The 17,294-nt window shown below is 34.6% G+C and overlaps 2 protein-coding genes across 3 annotated transcripts; both read right to left on the bottom strand.

The window, feature by feature from the left end:
* Positions 1-6,692: 6,692 nt before the first annotated feature.
* LOC145134385 (early nodulin-like protein 17) lies at positions 6,693-7,460 on the bottom strand. The gene is made up of 2 exons (XM_079069266.1): positions 7,228-7,460; positions 6,693-7,150 (listed from the first exon to the last, which is right to left on the bottom strand). The coding sequence occupies exons 1-2, from the start codon at positions 7,391-7,393 to the stop codon at positions 6,837-6,839; spliced, it is 480 nt and encodes a 159-aa protein (XP_078925392.1). The 5' UTR covers positions 7,394-7,460; the 3' UTR covers positions 6,693-6,836.
* Positions 7,461-8,345: 885 nt separating this feature from the next.
* LOC145134130 (magnesium transporter MRS2-1-like) lies at positions 8,346-11,677 on the bottom strand. Of its 2 annotated transcripts, XM_079069101.1 has the most exons (8): positions 11,434-11,677; positions 11,228-11,317; positions 10,948-11,061; positions 9,942-10,554; positions 9,719-9,847; positions 9,091-9,432; positions 8,947-8,994; positions 8,346-8,728 (listed from the first exon to the last, which is right to left on the bottom strand). In XM_079069101.1, exons 4-8 carry the CDS (start codon positions 10,539-10,541, stop codon positions 8,498-8,500), a joined length of 1,350 nt encoding a protein of 449 aa, XP_078925227.1. In that variant the 5' UTR covers positions 10,542-10,554; positions 10,948-11,061; positions 11,228-11,317; positions 11,434-11,677; the 3' UTR covers positions 8,346-8,497. The 2 variants fall into 2 exon arrangements, with proteins under 2 accessions (XP_078925227.1, XP_078925180.1); XM_079069054.1 differs by lacking the exon at positions 10,948-11,061 and having other exon boundaries at positions 11,434-11,676.
* Positions 11,678-17,294: the final 5,617 nt, after the last annotated feature.

Raw genomic sequence — 17,294 nt, 5'->3', positions numbered from 1 at the left:
CTATGAGTAGTATGTCATCGACATACAATACGAGGAAGCTCACTATACTCCCACTGGCCTTGACATACACACATGACTCATCCTCGTTTCGCAGAAAACCAAACTCTTTGACTTTCTCGTCAAAACAAAGATTCCATCTGCGAGATGCTTGCTTTAATCCATAAATGGATTTCTCAAGCTTGCATACTCTATTTGGATGCTTCGCATCGACGAAACCCTCTGGCTGATTCATGTAAACATCCTCAGCCAACTTCCCATTTAGGAAAGTGGTTTTTACGTCCATCTGCCAGATTTCATAATCATGAAACGCAGCTATTGCGAGCATTACCCTAATAGACTTTATTTTGGCAACTGGCGAAAAGGTCTCATCATAGTCAACTCCAGGAGTTTGAGTAAAGCCCTTTGCGACCAATCGCGCTTTATAAGTGTGCACTTTCCCATCCATGTCTGTCTTCTTCTTGAAGACCCACTTGCACCCGACCGTCTTACGACCTGGTACATTATCAACCAAATTCCAAACTTGGTTGTCATACATGGACTGAATCTCGCTGTCCATTGCCTCTTTCCATTTATCAGACTCTGGGCCTGCCATGGCTTCCTTGTAGCTATTAGGTTCGTCCAGATTTACTAGTGTACTATCACTAATAAACGTATCCCCGGCAGTAGTAATATGGAAACCATAAAACTGGGGTGGAGCAACAACTCTACTTGAACGTCTGAGAGGTAAGGACTGGTCAATTGGTTCAACAGGAGTTTCCTCCTCAGGTTGCATGCCAGTGTCAGAGGTTCCTTCATCTCCTGACTCTTGAAGCTCTTCAAGGTCAATCTGACTCCCACTGTCTCTTTGACTTATGAGTTCTCTCTCTCTGAAAACCCCTCTCCTAGCAACAAAGACAACATTGTCACTTGGTCTATAGAAGAGATAGCCAAAAGACTTCTGTGGGTAGCCGATGAAATAACACTTCTCACTACGAGGTTCTAGCTTGTCGTGAGTCTCTCGTCTTACGAAAGCTTCACAACCCCAAACCTTGATATGTGCTAACGAGGGAGCTTTCCCTGTCCACATCTCGTGAGGTGTCTTGGTAACCTTCTTGGTGGGAACTAAGTTAAGGATATGGGCGGCAGTCTCTAAGGCATACCCCCAGAATGAGATTGGAAACGAAGCACGACTCATCATAGAGCGAACCATGTCCAACAAGGTTCGATTACGTCTCTCAGCCACACCATTCAATTGTGGCGTTCTAGGAGGCGTCAATTGTGAAACTATTCCGCATTCTTTTAGATAGTCGTGAAATTCAAGACTTAGGTACTCTCCTCCTCGATCAGATCGAAGCATCTTGATTTTCCTGCCCAACTGATTCTCCACTTCATTCTTGAACTCTTTGAACTTTTCAAAGGTTTCTGACTTCTGTTTGATTAAGTAGATATATCCATATCTGCTATAATCGTCTGTAAAAGTCACGTAGAAGCGACAAGCGTCCCTTGTGGTGGATCTAAAGGGTCCACATACATCTGTATGTATGAGATCCAATACACCCTCACCCCTTTCACATGAGCCAGTAAAGGGTGACTTGGTCATCTTCCCAAGCAAACAAGACTCGCACACGTCATCGTCCCTAAGGTCGAATGACTCCAAGACTCCATCCTTTTGGAGTTGGGCTATGCGTTTCTTGTTAACATGGCCAAGGCGACAATGCCACAAGCATGCTTTGTCCAAACTTGTGGACGAATCAATATTCAAAACATCATTTCCTAAATTACCAATAACTAACACATATTCATAAATCCCATTACAAGGTAATGCATTGAAATAAAAGACACCATTCAAATAAGCATTAATAGAACCATTACTATTATCAAACGAATATCTGAAACCTTGTCTAAACAATCCATGAAAAGAAATGATGTTCCTTGCCATATCTGGCGAATAGCAACAATTATTTAAATCTAGTCCTAACCCATTACTCAACACTAAGGAATAAACTCCGATCTTGGTTACTGGTGAAGACTTCTTGTTTCCCATGATCAAGCTTATCCTTCCATGCTCCACTTCCCTACTTTTTCTTAGCCCCTGCAAATCAGAACAAATGTGGTAACCACATCCTGTATCAAGGACCCATGAAGTAGCAAGTGATGAGTTATTAGATTTAATTAAATACATACCTGCGAAGGTGGGCTTTATCTTCCCATCCTTGATATCCTGCAGATACTTGGGGCAACTTCGTTTCCAGTGGCCCTTCTGGTGGCAGTAGAAGCACTCTGCTTCCTTGGGGTCAGAAGAGGGTTTAATAGAACCTGCTTTGGTCCCACTAGAAGAGGAACCATCTTGGGTCTTACCCTTATGGTGGCTCTTGGAAGGAGCCTTCCTCTTCTTACCCTTTCCTTGGCTAATTGCCAACACAGGAGCAGCTACAGTAGAGGATGATGCAACAGATTTGTCCTTGAGGTTGCTCTCAGCTGTCCTCAGGAGCCCTTGGAGTTTACTCAGGGTGACCTCTTCCTTGTTCATGTGGTAGGTCATCCTGACTTGGTTGTAGCAGGAAGGCAAGGAGTGGAGGATGATGTCGATAGCCAAATCCTCATCAAACTTAACATTAAGTTTGTGAAGACGATCAACATACCTTTGCATTCTTTGCAAATGAGATGTTAGGGATTCTCCACTTCCCATCCTAGCGGTGATCATGTTGGTGATGATCTCATAGCGCTCTTGCCTCGCGCTCTGGTGGTACCTGTCCAGCAAATCTTGATGCATTTCATATGGATACATGTCCTCATAGGACTTTTGGAGTTCGAGGTTCATGGTGGCCAACATGATGCAATGAACTTTCGTTGCATCACGCTCGTGGGCCTCAAAGGCGGCCAGCTCTTCAGGAGTAGCTTCTTCTGGGTTAATCTTCTCTAGCTTCTTCTGGGTTAATCTTCTCTAGCTTCTCGTCGAGGACATATTCTTTGTCCTCGTAGCGAGTTATCATGCGAATGTATCTCATCCACTCGTTGAAGTTCGAGCCATCAAATGTCACCTTTTGACACATGTTCATCAACGAGAACGACCCAGAAGTGTTGTTGTTTGCGTTTGCATTAGACATCTGAAATAGAAAGGAACAAGGTTTGATTAGAAATGAATCCCCAATTAAACACCCAAATGAGAAATTAGGGCTAGGATCCAACAACATTATATACAACTTAGAAAAGGGATGCCGTAATCTAAAAGTAAATAATATTGAAGGTAAGTGAATGACGATTCACTAATTTTCACCATGCAAAACGAAAAGAATTAAGTTTTAAATGTATTTGAAAATTCCTTGATTTCTTTTGAGATTCATTGAACATTTCAATGGCATGTTTAAATCTCGATATGCACTTCAGATTTGCGACTGGGATGCCGAGGATCGCAAATAAGTTTGTGAATAACCATGCGAATCAACATGGCGCACTCAATGTCTTCATCACCTAATCAATGTGCTGGTTAGCCACGCACGCTCCATTGATCTATGATAAAACCTCGAGCCACCCTTTGTCACCAATGTCAATCCCAAATTAGTGTGCCGGTTAACCACGCACGCTTCACTAACGTTTGACAGGGGTACAAAGTGTAATTCCATGGAGTAGCATCATTTTCACATTTTACCCTAAAGTAACTAAGATTGGGAATTTATAAAACAATGTAGTTACTTTAATATTTCCATTATACTTATAATGATGAATTAAATGCCCTATCCTATCCGTTCGGCTAACGACCCTCCACCAGTCAAGCAAGCGGTAGGTGTGAGTGTACACCCATTAAGCGCCATTTTATAGGCAGCAACCTTATACCCACCTTATAGACTGGCTTCGTGAATGAGGCCTACTAGCGATAAGACTAGCTTATTCTTATACATATATATTAATTAATCTTGTAATAATATAATAGCATAAGGTTGAATTTTAAGCTTGTAAAATTCTAAGGGTTTGAAATTTAAATTTTCAAATTAAACTTCTAATCACAAAATTCAAATTTCAAAACTTGAGGGCAAGTTTTGAACTTTTCAAAACATAAGGGATCAAATAACACATAATTTAAATTAAACAATTAATTTCATAATTATCTATATTTGATCTAACTTTATTTAGTCATTAGATAATTACCAAATAATTTTAAATAATCCATATTTATATAAACAACCAATATTCAAAAGATTTGAAATTATCTATTGTTTTGGCAAGGATAATCATTTAATTAAGATTAAAATTCGGATTTTAACTTCAAAAAACGATTTAGGCATTGTATCCAAGTCAAAACAGCAACTAAATCCCGAAATATCCTCTGTCTGACGCTCGAACTCGCCGAGTCAGCTCTGAACTCGCCGAGTAGGGGCCAACTCGCCGAGTCCAGATGCTGACTCGCCGAGTTGAGTCGGGCAGAGGCAAAAAACTCGATTTTCAGCAAGCAAAACAGTTAAGCATCACATACAGTTGAAACCAATCAAGACTCTCATACCACTGATGGGTTTTACGCATAAGAAACAATCCTATGTGCTCATACAAACCCTAATGCTTGGATCTAGGTTTCTCTATTGTACATGCTTTGAATCCAAGTCTTGCAAACCCTAAACTAGCATACATATTATCAAAATAACAAACAACATCAGATCTAGATGTTTACATCTTCAAATAGCTTGAATCTTCTTTGCTTGAGCTTAGAATCACAATTGTAATTCCTCTAATGGATCACAAACACCAAGTAGCAAAAAGGCAATAAGAGAGAGGAGGGAGGATGCTAGAAATCGGCCTAGGGTTTCTCTTGGAATAATGTCTAGCTGATTTCCATAGCCTAGGGGTCATATTTATACTTGCAGGCTACTAGGGTTTCAGTCTAAACCCTAATGGACAGCTTAGCCACCAAGCAGCCCAAGGAACCTTCTGGAATAGGGCCTTGGACGAAATATGATGATCCTTTCATCATATTTTCGTTCCCCCTCTAGTCCATTAGGTTTCCTAGCCCAAAATCCAACTATCACACATTTGACAGTTTATACCCCTTTATTTAATTAATCTCTTTTAGTCATCAAATTAATTCCTAATTAATTTATGACTAATACTAATTAAATAAATATGATTTCTCCTTTAATATATTATTCTTATCATATACTAATAAACCATAATATCCTCTCTCTCATATCAAATTACCTTGTCAAGTTGCTTTGGTGAAGGCAACCCAGAAGGACCATGCACAACCGGGTCAAGTACATACTAAATATAGTTACGGGCTTAGACACTAATCCAGCAATAACAACCGATGGACAGAAAACTAGAAGAACTCGTTTATACATACAAGTGCGTCCACAAAGAAAGTCACGCCAACATTCTTACACAACGATGTGAATATGAATTAAAATATCAACATCAAATAGAACTAATTTGAGAAATTAAACGTCATAGTAGCACCAACGTGACTTATCTTTAACTTAAATATCAAACCCCAACAAACATGGACATGGAAATATAAAAATAAGTGAAGAGCTTACGAGCAATGACATAGTCAGGTTTTGTGATTGGAGCAATCTAAGTAGAGGTTTGACAATTGCACCAGAAAACATTGATGAAACAAAGTATATAAAATATTTGCGAGCTTCATGCGAAATCGAAGGGTCATGGTCGGAATTCATCGAGAAAATCCAAGATATGGAGATTGGAATGCAAACTAATAGCAACGAGATTATGACACTGAATATGTAGATGCCAATTTTGTTTTGATGTTTTGATAAAAAAAAAAAAGTTTCCCACAAAAGATCTCAAACCCTCCAACAAGTCTTGACTATTATGACAAATTTCATAAAAGTCACTAAGTTTTCAGAAAAGTATAATTCTAACACCGTGTTTTTTATTCAATTAAGTCATTAGATTTTTTTTTTAAGTTTTGACACTCATAAAATGATGTTACCAAAAAGTGTCATGTCAGCGTCACGTCATCATGCTACATCACATGAGAACTAGGCTGACTGGTTAAATGTTCAACAATGAAACAAAATAAAAAAATATAGTGTCAAGATCAAACTTTTATGAAAACATAATGTCATAATTGTATGAAAAAATAAGATGATGTCAAAATCGAACTTTTATAAAAATTTAAGGTCTTTGATATAATGTGCCGTAACATTACTTATCCAATATCAAATGTCAACAAATCAATATGTTTAAGTAAATAAACATTTTTAATATTATCCGAACATTTAAAATAAATTATATATGATTTGCAATCTCACAATCCAAATAGTTAAACAATGGTTGTCAAAATCGTGATATTGATCGTAGGATCGTACGATCCTATGATTTTAGGTGTGAAAAACGATATGGATCGTATTTGGGATAGGATCGTAAGATCGTAGGATTGATATCCGATTCGATCCCCTACCTTTCCTTGATTTTTTTCTTTTTACAGATGAAATTTTTTTACCACTTTATGTCTTTTATCATTTACCAATTTACCATTTATCATTTTGTGTTGTGACTTATGATTAATATTTTGAAGTTTTTATAACTTTTGAACGAAAAATTGAATGTTTGAAATATTTTTCATAATTAAAAGTTACAAATTAAAATTATATTTTATTTTGTAGGATCTTAGGATTCGATCCTAAACTCAAAAAGTATGAAAACCTTGAGTGAAACACAGCTACACCAATCTTCGTCCGAATAATGCGTAGAAAAAAATATTAAAAAAAAAAATGAATCGATGTTATCTCAAACTAAAACGCCAAAACACGAGGAATCGGAGTAAACATTACACACCTGATTGCAGAATTTTCAACACAGCTTTCAAACAGTTTAGAACTATAATGCATCGCGCCAAATCCACACTAAAACAATGAGGCGAGAACCATAAATAATACGCCGAAGATGGATCTACAGGCAGCTGCGGAAGCGGAGGAGTGATTGGAAGCAGCCACCGTAGAAGAGGGAGGAGAAGGAAGCGGAAGGACATGAATCGTGACTTTCATACCGTTAAAACAACCGCCGGTGCCGCAGATGAAGTAGTAGCGCTGCGATTCGTTGAGAAGAATGAAATCCTTTCCACTGCTCCAGTTCCCTACGGCGCTGTCGAGAGTGCAGTTGTCGTAACCGGTTTTGTTCACCTCAATCACATTGTACTGCGTCTTCTGGTACCTAAATGCTACAGTAGAAAGTATCATCCATTAAACAGGCACAAATTTCAAAAATTACAAGCATCATTAGAAAAGTAATACATACAGATGAAGTCTCCAACATAGAAAGTATGATTGTTGGCCCAGAGAGTGTAGTTGATGCCAGGATTCCAACCACGGTTGGCGCCTACAATGTGATCGGTGGCGGAGACGGTGGTTGCAGCGGCGGCGATAAGGAGGAGATAAATGATAAGGCGTGAGATGGACATCATTTGAGTACTGCACGCACTCAGTGGTACCACTGCCAGCTATCGATTATAGTGTGTTTTGCTGTTTCTTCAAATATAGCAAAGCTGAGGGGTCCATTTCATAAATCTCTCTACTTATTTTTCGTTATCCGTAAGTTGCTATCCGTTTTTTGTTTAAAACTTCAACATGTAAAACTAAAAAAACTAAAAAAACTAAAAAGTTGTTATCTAAAAAAAAAAAAAAACAAACTTATTGAACAAATATCATCTTCAAACTCTTGTTGAAAACCTTAAAATATACCTCATATATTTTATGTTTTATATTTATTGAATTGTTTCTTAGGTGCTATGTTGCATTAAAATGAAATATTGGTGATTCCTTGATAATTAATCACCACGAAAAAAAAAACGTTTTAGGTTTAATTTTTGGGTACTTTGGTGCTTAAAAAAATACAAAAGTATATTAAGTCCCCAATTGTTGGATATGTGACATAGAAATTTACAATTAGTTTATGCAATTTGTATTTGTTTACAGCATTTAATTATAACAGAAGTTTTTTTTATTACATAAATTTTTTTTACTAAAGTATGATACTATATAAATATAAATTAATTTATAAGAGAAAAATAGGTGCTTAGGCTTTAATAAAGTCCAAAAGGGTTAGAATAAATAAAACATGTAACATGTGTTTTTCATAAAAAGAAATTAGAACATTGTTTAATGCATCAGGAAAGCTCTTTCTTTTGCATAATTGCTCACCCCTCACTTAAAAAAATGGTTAATTTAACAAATAACAGTGTCCCACTTAGATTACTTTCCTTTTCATACATAAATGATTGATGTACTTCAAAAACTATGTTCCATTGAATTCATTTACTTAAAGTATTTGATTTTCCAAACATTTGGAATTTATTTTAGTTAAAAATCGACAAATTACAACATCATCAACCCCCACCCCCACCCCCAACAAGGTCATAACAGTAAAAAAGAGTTATTATGCATTGCAAGCTCACCAAGCAGAATTTTCTTTACAAGAGAGCTTCAGTTTAACTTTAAAAGATGTTCACAACAATTACACTTATGTGAATATATATATTTTCTTGTTCATAATCCCATTCATCAATCTTCTACAATGGCATCAATCTTTTATACCTGAAAAACCATAAAAATGAGCAGAATATAATGATTCCAGTAACCCCTGTAATCGACAACACCCATGTAAACGCCGATGGGTTATCAAACAATGGAATCATAAAATTCATCCCAAATATCCCCGCCACCACCCCAAAGATTGCCACAACAAACGTTGCAGTCGTCAACAACAGCTCAAACTGTATCAGCTGGTTCCGCACATTATCCTGCAAATCCGAGGGTAAAATGGTCATTTACTCATATTCAGACACTTTATTCATTCGGTCCAAAATTGAAACAGTTTTTTATTTATACAACATATTACATCAAACACGCATGCTACCCTTAATCTGGTAAGCTATATATGGGTGTTTCTTTTTTACTCGAACGACTTAATAGAGAAAATGAGGGAAATAAAGTTTTCCCCATAAAGGAGGAAATATACCAGTTGGATGTTGATGAAGTCTTCAGTGTCATCAATGTATTCCTTCAGCTGGTAGAAGACAAAATAATGTCAAATATTTTTCAAATATCATCATCCAGAGAGCACTGAATGAAGTTAAAAAAAAAAAAAGCTATTGAAAATTACCGATGTCAACTTATTGAGACTGCTATCAATGACGACAAAATAAGCTTCTAGAAGCATCTCCAATTCCTCAATGTTTTCTGTGCCACTTTCTGAACTCCTCATACTACTCCTTGCAAGGCTTCTTGCAAGGCTAACAGTTTTTTCAAGTCTTCGACTTTCTGGAGGTGAAGAAACCGGAGAAACTGGAGCAGAGATGGATTGTGTCCCATCATTTGACCTGTATCCAATCACAGACTGATCTCCAACACTGAATAATGAATCCATTCGCCTTTTCTTCTCAGTTAGGTACATCTCAGCCATATCCCCATCATCATCCATTAGCTGCTCTATTTCATCTCTTACCTATAATTAATTGTATTGCATTCAACTCGGTGTCAAAATAATCCCAAAAAGGTGGGATTCTGACAGACTGATGTCAATGAGACAAAAACTGCAATTTTTTTGTCTCATCCAAAAAAGTGGAATAACGTGGGCCAGAGACTGATGTCAATGGGACAAAATTTGCAATTTTGTGTTCAACCCAAAAAGGTGGAAGAAGGTAGGACCGACACTTGCTATGTGCAAAAGACATAAATGCCCTTTTCATCATGGTCATCAAAAAGGGGAGACAAAGACTAATATATATCACCTTCTGGACCCTTCGAGTCAATGCAACAAGTCTGCTTTTCAGTCTACGAACACGTTCCAAGTTTAAAGTACTAATCTTTGATGTAAGTTCATCTAGCAATGGATACGCTTCAATTTCTAATTCTGCTGCCTGATGAGTGATGAATTCAAAGAAAGATTATATCTTTTAGTTCTGAAATGCTTAATATTTATAAATTGTAACAATTGTTGGTTATAAGACAAACCTGTGTATCCAAAAATGTACAAGCAGCCTCAAGAGCAACTTCTAGAGCCCTAAACTCAAAGGGCAAGTAGTCAGGTGAAGTGTTACCAAACATGTCCCCTAAGGATCTATTGGAATTTCCCATCCGTCTGTTCAACTCTGCTCCTTCTGATTGCCAAACCTCACCACCCCCTGCAGCTTTCAATCGTCTTTGTAATTCCACCACATATTGTAACACGTAGCTATCAAGAGAATTCAAAAGTAGAACTTCATCCGCTGTTATAATGCAACGAATCTGTTCCAAATTTACAACTATAGCCTTCTCTCTTCCAAGAATTGTTGAAGGGTAGACAAATAATGGATCAAGTAAGCGAAGATCACGTGCAGGAAGATCACAACGTCTCATTATAGTGAACTTGTCAACTTCAATGACTTGGGAATCACCAGTTGCAGCATCAACTCGGATCCATGAACGAAGACCTTGACCACGCTTTTTGAGGCCTAACACATCTACCCCTTGAAAAGGCTGGCGACCTGATGCAGATGGCCTGTATGATGCATCTCTAAGGTTTATAGCTGATGCAGGTTTTGGTGGGAGGAGACGCTCTTTTAGGTCTGCCATTAGAGAAATCTAACTGCAGAAACATGTGTTCATAGCATAAGAGACAAAATTTATCCAAGAAAAATGTGAATTGAAAATGTTTGCTAGCTGCTAAATAAGTCCCTGATGCCCATAGAATTGGTAGAATATCGGGGAATTTGTTTTCTTTGATAGGTGCACAAAATGTAACCAATAAGCATTGATTACAAAAAACTTAATTTTGTCTCTTCGATAAGAAGCCAAGAACAAGGAAAAATACGATCAGAATGGCGGAATCATTCTTAGAAGACTTGAGAAATTATGAAGTTACAGCAGCAAAATTTGGCAATATTGGTCCAATTTGAAATTGATGCGTCACATCGACTTACTACAAGAAGTAATCATTAATCAAACATTTTTTTTTCAATTGATTTGCCATAAATTTTACCTGATTTTGACTATTTGTACATGCTCATATATTCACTCAAGTTTTTCCATTACGATTGTAGTTCAAATGCAAAGAATATGTGATGAAACTTGAAGTAATATTCACAAACAGAAACTGTAAGAGGACTCAGATTGCATTAGCAGTTCTCCATATGTTCGATTTTGATTAAGCAGATATATCTATTTCAAGCCACTCAATGAAATGAACGATAAATCAACTCGAATCGAGAACAGAGAACATCTAATAAGAAAAAATGAAAGGAGAAGAAGAGATCACTTACTTCCTCCACTTCCCCCAACGAATAATTAGGGTTTCAATAATCAGAAAACTCAATTACAACACTTCACGCAGTTCACGGTAATCAATCAATCTGAAAAGGGAACATACAAAGTATTCAAATCAGAAGTTCAATCCAAAGAACAATACATCCTGACATATATATACATACACAAACAAAAAAAAAAACATCAGTATTAATGGACTTACAGATGCATGTATCATTGTATTGTATTGAATGCAAATAGTCTTCGCGTCAAAGCAATAATCAATGGTATACTGAGAAGTACAGAAGGTCTGTTGCCGACTATAAATACACCTACATATACAGACTTTAGTGTGTATATCTATGTGCGGAAGAAAGCTATGGTTGGAAGCTCCAAGCCCATTAATTTGGAGCGTGATATGCTTCGAACCATAACCAAACAGATTGCCCCCCGGATTTTTCTAAATGATAGCATGCCTGATTGCGTGTGATGGGGTTTGTTAAACGCCGTCGTACTAACGGTTCCACCAACCTTTTAGAATGCTGCCAAAAACCCCAAAATAATTATTAATATTACCTCTGTAAAATCGAAAAACATGGTACAAAATATTTTCAGTGCTTAACATATGTTGTACTCATTTAATGTGTATCATGCGATATAAAATTTAGGATAACGATTTAAAATGGTAATATATTTTTTGATTTGTATATATATTTGGTTATTGAGATTTTTTTTCGTTTTATTTGTCCTTTCAACTTGTTTAACTGTACACATTCAGTCTTTATGACCGGCTACTCCAGGTAACCGGAGAAAATAACTTAACAGGGTAATATATTTCTTACTTTGTATACATTTAGTCATTAATATTTTTTTTACATTTAGTCATTAATATTTTTTTTTGTTGCAAAATAAGTTATTGTTGTTTTTATGCACATTCAATAGTTATGAAAGGTTTCTTTAGGTTTTTCTCATTACATCCTACGTGGGACAATCACTAACGGGGTATTCGGGGTTGTTCATGTTTATGGTGATCGCGACCTCAGTTGTTTGGTTGCTTAGGTTTTGTGTTCTGAACGTCGTAACTTCATACGATCTCGGATTTTTACGATCTTAATATCCACACATTCGTATTTATTGTGATCTGAACGTCGTAACTTCTTTATATAATCTCGGATTGAACTATCTTTATATTCATGCGTTCGTATTTGAGTCTACTACAACTTTCATTTAGATTACTCCCGTTAAAATGTAATATATTTTTACTTATGATCTTTATATACATGAGTTCTTTATTAATATACGTAAATAAAATATATTACTTTTTAACGGGAGTAATCTAAACGAAAATTGTAGTAGATTCAAATACGAACGTGTGGATAAAAAGATCGTTAAAATTTGAGATCATATGAAGAAGTTACGACGTTCAGAACAAAACGAATACGAATGTGTGGATATAAAGATTGTATGAAGTTACGACGTTCAAAACACAAAACCTAAGCAACCAAACAGTTGAGGTCGCGATTGTTATAAGCATGAACAGTCCCGAATACCTCATTAATGATTGTCTCACATAAGATGTCGTGAGAAAAACCTAAACAAACTGTTCATAAGTACTTAATGTGTACAAAAACAATAAGGACTTATTTTGCAACAAAAAAATATATTAAGGACTAAATGTGAAAAAAAAATATTAAAGACTAAATGTGTACAAAGTGATAAATATATTAACCTATTAAGTCATTTTTTACCGGTTTACCTGAAGTAACCAGTCATAAAGACTGAATGTGTACAGTTAAACAAGTTGAAGGGGCAAATATTGACGAAAAAAACTCAGTGACCAAATGTGTACAAATCGAAAAACTATATTACCATTTTAAATCATTATCCCTAAAATCTATGTAGAATGATAACAAGTGATAACCGATAAGTTTGTCAAATAATATACAAACTATTTAATCACACTAAACTATCTAATTGCAACTTTAAAATACCAAATAACATTTAACATTTTTTCGATTATAAAACTAAATGTTTTAAAAATTATATACATATATATTAAGATCATAATATTACTAATACATGACCCGGTAAAATCTAATAAAAATATTTATGGTCTCTACTAAAAAACCATTTATTCATATATAATATGATTTATGATTACAGTTTTAATTATATGTTTGGGCTTTTTAACTGAGCAATGATAAAAAAAAATTGTACAATTTAGTTGGTAATATTAACTTTAACAGAGTAAATTAGTAATTATGACTTGTAGAAGAGAACGCATGTGAAAAGAATAATAAGTGATATATTTTATCAGTGATATGAACTTAATTAAACGAGAACATATGTGAAAAGAATAATAGGTGATGTATTACTAATATAAACTGAATCAAAGTAGAATATAAAATTAAAGAGATACCATACATTGGATTTTTTTTTCAAGTTAACTCAATATTATATTTTTTTTGTTGTTTTTAATCATTTTTATTGATAAATGACATGTTTGGACATGACAATACTTAAGTTAAGTCGTAGTTAGTTTTTTTCACCATTTGGGTTGGGTAACTTGTTAAGACATGTGAAATGTATCGTGGATAACCAATTGATCCATATTCAAGTTATGACACTATCCAGCCTATGTGGAATGTTCTACGGTGACTCCAAAGCATAAGACTTAACCTTATGTTTACAGCAGGGATTAATCAATGTGTAAAAGATGGCTTGGAACCCAGGGGCGTAGCCAATATAGGGCAAGAGTGGGCCTTGGCCCACCCACACAAAATTAGGGTTATATATATATATATATATATATATATATATATATATATATATATATATATATATATATAGGGAATAGTTATTTGGTAAACAAAAAAACCTAAAAAACCCTAAAAATCATAAAAATGCATAAAAAAATACTTAGAGATCACAAATTTTTTTTTTGAAAAAATCGCAGCTTTCTATACAAATTCGCTGAAATTTTTTTTGAAAAAAAAGATTTATTTTTTTTTCAGCGAATTTTAAGAAAAAGCTACGATTTTTTATAAAAAAATTCAAAAAAAGTTTTGTGATCTCTAAGTATTTTTTTATGCATTTTTATGATTTTTAGGGTTTTTTGTTTTCCATAGAACCTATATATATATATATATATATATATATATATATATATATATATATATATATATATATATATATATATATATTTCTGTTAAATAAAAGGAATTAAGGTTGTGATATGAACTATTTCATTCAAAACTTAAAATTAATAGAAGAGAATATATTGTTGTCTATGTCGATTAGACTCAGTTTTAGATTATTTTAATGATGTAAGACTACATTGTGTGAAACTTAAAATAAACAATTTAGTTAAGAATGCATGTGTAGTTACATTTTGTTATCGTTTGAAGAATTTTGTCACTCGTTCATATTTTGTATATTATTTGGCCTACTCTAAAACAAAATCTTGGCTACGCCACTGTTGGAACCCTCGTTAAAGAAGTTCCATTTCCCAAAAAAAAACATGTTCGGGTCTTTTAGTATTGATTCATCTAGTATTTAAGACTATCATTATGGTCATTATTTATGTTTGAGATTGTATACTTATTTTACGTTCTTAAATGTTTTCATTGGTTGATTATTTTTTGTTAGATAATGACAGCTTCAAATCTACGAGGCAACCTTTGAGCTTAAAAGGCAAATCCAAATCTTACATTAGACACATTGAAGAAATCGAGAGCTTGATAAAAGACTCGTGAGGAGATGTTTAGACCCATGTGTTTAATCAATGTTCGATTTCTCGACCCAGCCATTTATTCTAGTTGGCACACGGGTGTGTCGCTCCGTGGGTCATTCTTTGACACAACCATTTATTCTAGTTGTTGCTCTTATTTGGTATAGATTTACATACATTATCAGATATATTTTTCTCTAGTCCCCTTCATAGATTTAGATTAGGGTTTCATAGTTTGTGTTAGGGTTTGCTGTAACGTCCACAAGATAAGGCTAGATGAAAAAATAATAAGATAATTATTCTTCACGGCAAAAAATAGGTGTTTTCAATAGACGATTATTTAGAGAAAATACTCTAAATAAAAGTCGTAGTATTCGTAAAAGCGAACTTGGGAAAATAAGGAACATCCAAATCTGACTTTAAAAGGGGAAGTTATGATTTTTCGGAAGTTTCAGCATAGTTGTGCTAGCACAAAAACCGAAATTCAAATCGGTCAATTGTTAGGAAAAACAATCTAAACGAGAGCTGAAGATCTCTTCAATACCAATTCGTCGATATAAAGACAGTCGAGAACAAATGCCGTATGGAAGAGTTATGATTTGTACATAGACTTTAACAATTTAAGCCCATTAAAATATAACTTTAAAAATAAATTAAAAATTATCCTACGGAGTCTAAACGAAAATTGTAGATCTCATCGATAGCTACGCGTGGATATAAATAACGTTGAAAACGGAGTTCGTATGAATAAGATACGATTTTATGAAGTTTTCTGAGAAACGTCACTCGCAGGTAGGTTGCACGTTGCACACCTTCTAGAAAGTGGGGCGTTGACCACCATATTCGCAACATGTGGCAGAAAAACGAGATGATCAATGTCTCAGGTGTGCGCGGAGCACATAGTCTGAGCGCAACGCGCGGGTCTGATTTTGACCCTATAAATAGCCAGCCACCCTTATTTGTTTTCCACACTTCCCATTCTTATCTCTCTCGAGTTTCCTTCGATTTTGGCCTATATTCCCTTAGTTTTAGTCTTCGACAAAGCCTTGTGATCCCTCAAGTAGTAGTAGTTATCAAGTAGAAGCTTTGCCAATATAATTTCCAGACTTTTGTCAGGAAAATCTCTGTAAGTTAAGCTACACTCTAGACTTTTCAGTGTAACTTAGATTTATAGTCATAATTCGTTATTATGGACCTGTAAATAAGATTTATCAAGGATTATAAGTCATTATACTGATTGATCTACTTAGGGGTGAGCAATAGAACAGGGTACCCGTTTTCAGAACCGGAACCGCCTCGGAACTGCCGGTTCCAGAACCGAAACCGCCTTATGCGGTTCCGGTTCCGGTTCCGGTTCCAAAACTTTTGGAACCGCCTTAACCGATTCCGGTTCTCGTTTTTTTAGATACGCTACCCGATGGGTAACCGTCGGAACGGATATATATATATATATATATATATATATATATATATATATATATATATATATATATATATATATATATATATATATATATATATATATATATATATATCAATTCAAATCAAATGAAAGTCTTCTATTATAATGTTTACGAGACCATAGTATTATTTAAAATTCATCTTTAAACATTAATGAATTCTTTTCCAACTCTAAATCAATAGCTTTCTGCAGGGTCGGTTCTGAGGATTCAAATGCCCTGGACGAAAAGGATAAAAAAGGCCCTTAGGCATTAAATTACATAAACTAATTCTTTTTATTAAAATAACGATAAACTTTATATCAATAAACATAGCAAAATCATAGTATTTTAATGAGTAATTATATATCGTAACAGCTATCCGACGACCCGTGAAACTCTCCTAGCATTCTTGATAATCAAATAACCTAATTTCTGATAAACAATTTTACAATTAACATAATCTAGTAACGATAATATGATAAAGTGGTATTTGATTCTTTAAACACTCATAATTTCTAAATTCTGAATTTCTAACAAATAATTATACAATAAACATAATTACATAAATACATAATCTCATTCTCATAATTCAATTTCAGTTTCTAATAGTACTAATTTGTTTCAATTATTCATTATAATCTGATTGAATCATATTTCAGAAAAAAAATTAAGATTTCATAATCTGATTAGTGATAATAAACTACTAAATTGATTTCTGTGATCTATGAATCTGAGAAATTGGATAAGATTTCATTCATTCATGATTCAACATTCTATTAAACTGATTTCTATAGTGATAATAAATTATTAAACCGATAATCTATGAATCATTCAAGTATGAAATTGACAATTATAAACTTATAATCCTCAATTTCTCATAAATCATAATCTATTAGACTAATAACTATTACA

Source organism: Lactuca virosa, chromosome 1 (assembly GCF_052849685.1).
Source record: "Lactuca virosa cultivar CGN04683 chromosome 1, Lactuca_virosa_CGN04683_v6, whole genome shotgun sequence".
Lineage (NCBI taxonomy): Eukaryota > Viridiplantae > Streptophyta > Magnoliopsida > Asterales > Asteraceae > Lactuca > Lactuca virosa.
The sequence above is the reverse complement of the archived record's forward strand: the minus strand, read 5'-3'. Positions and strand labels throughout refer to the sequence as shown.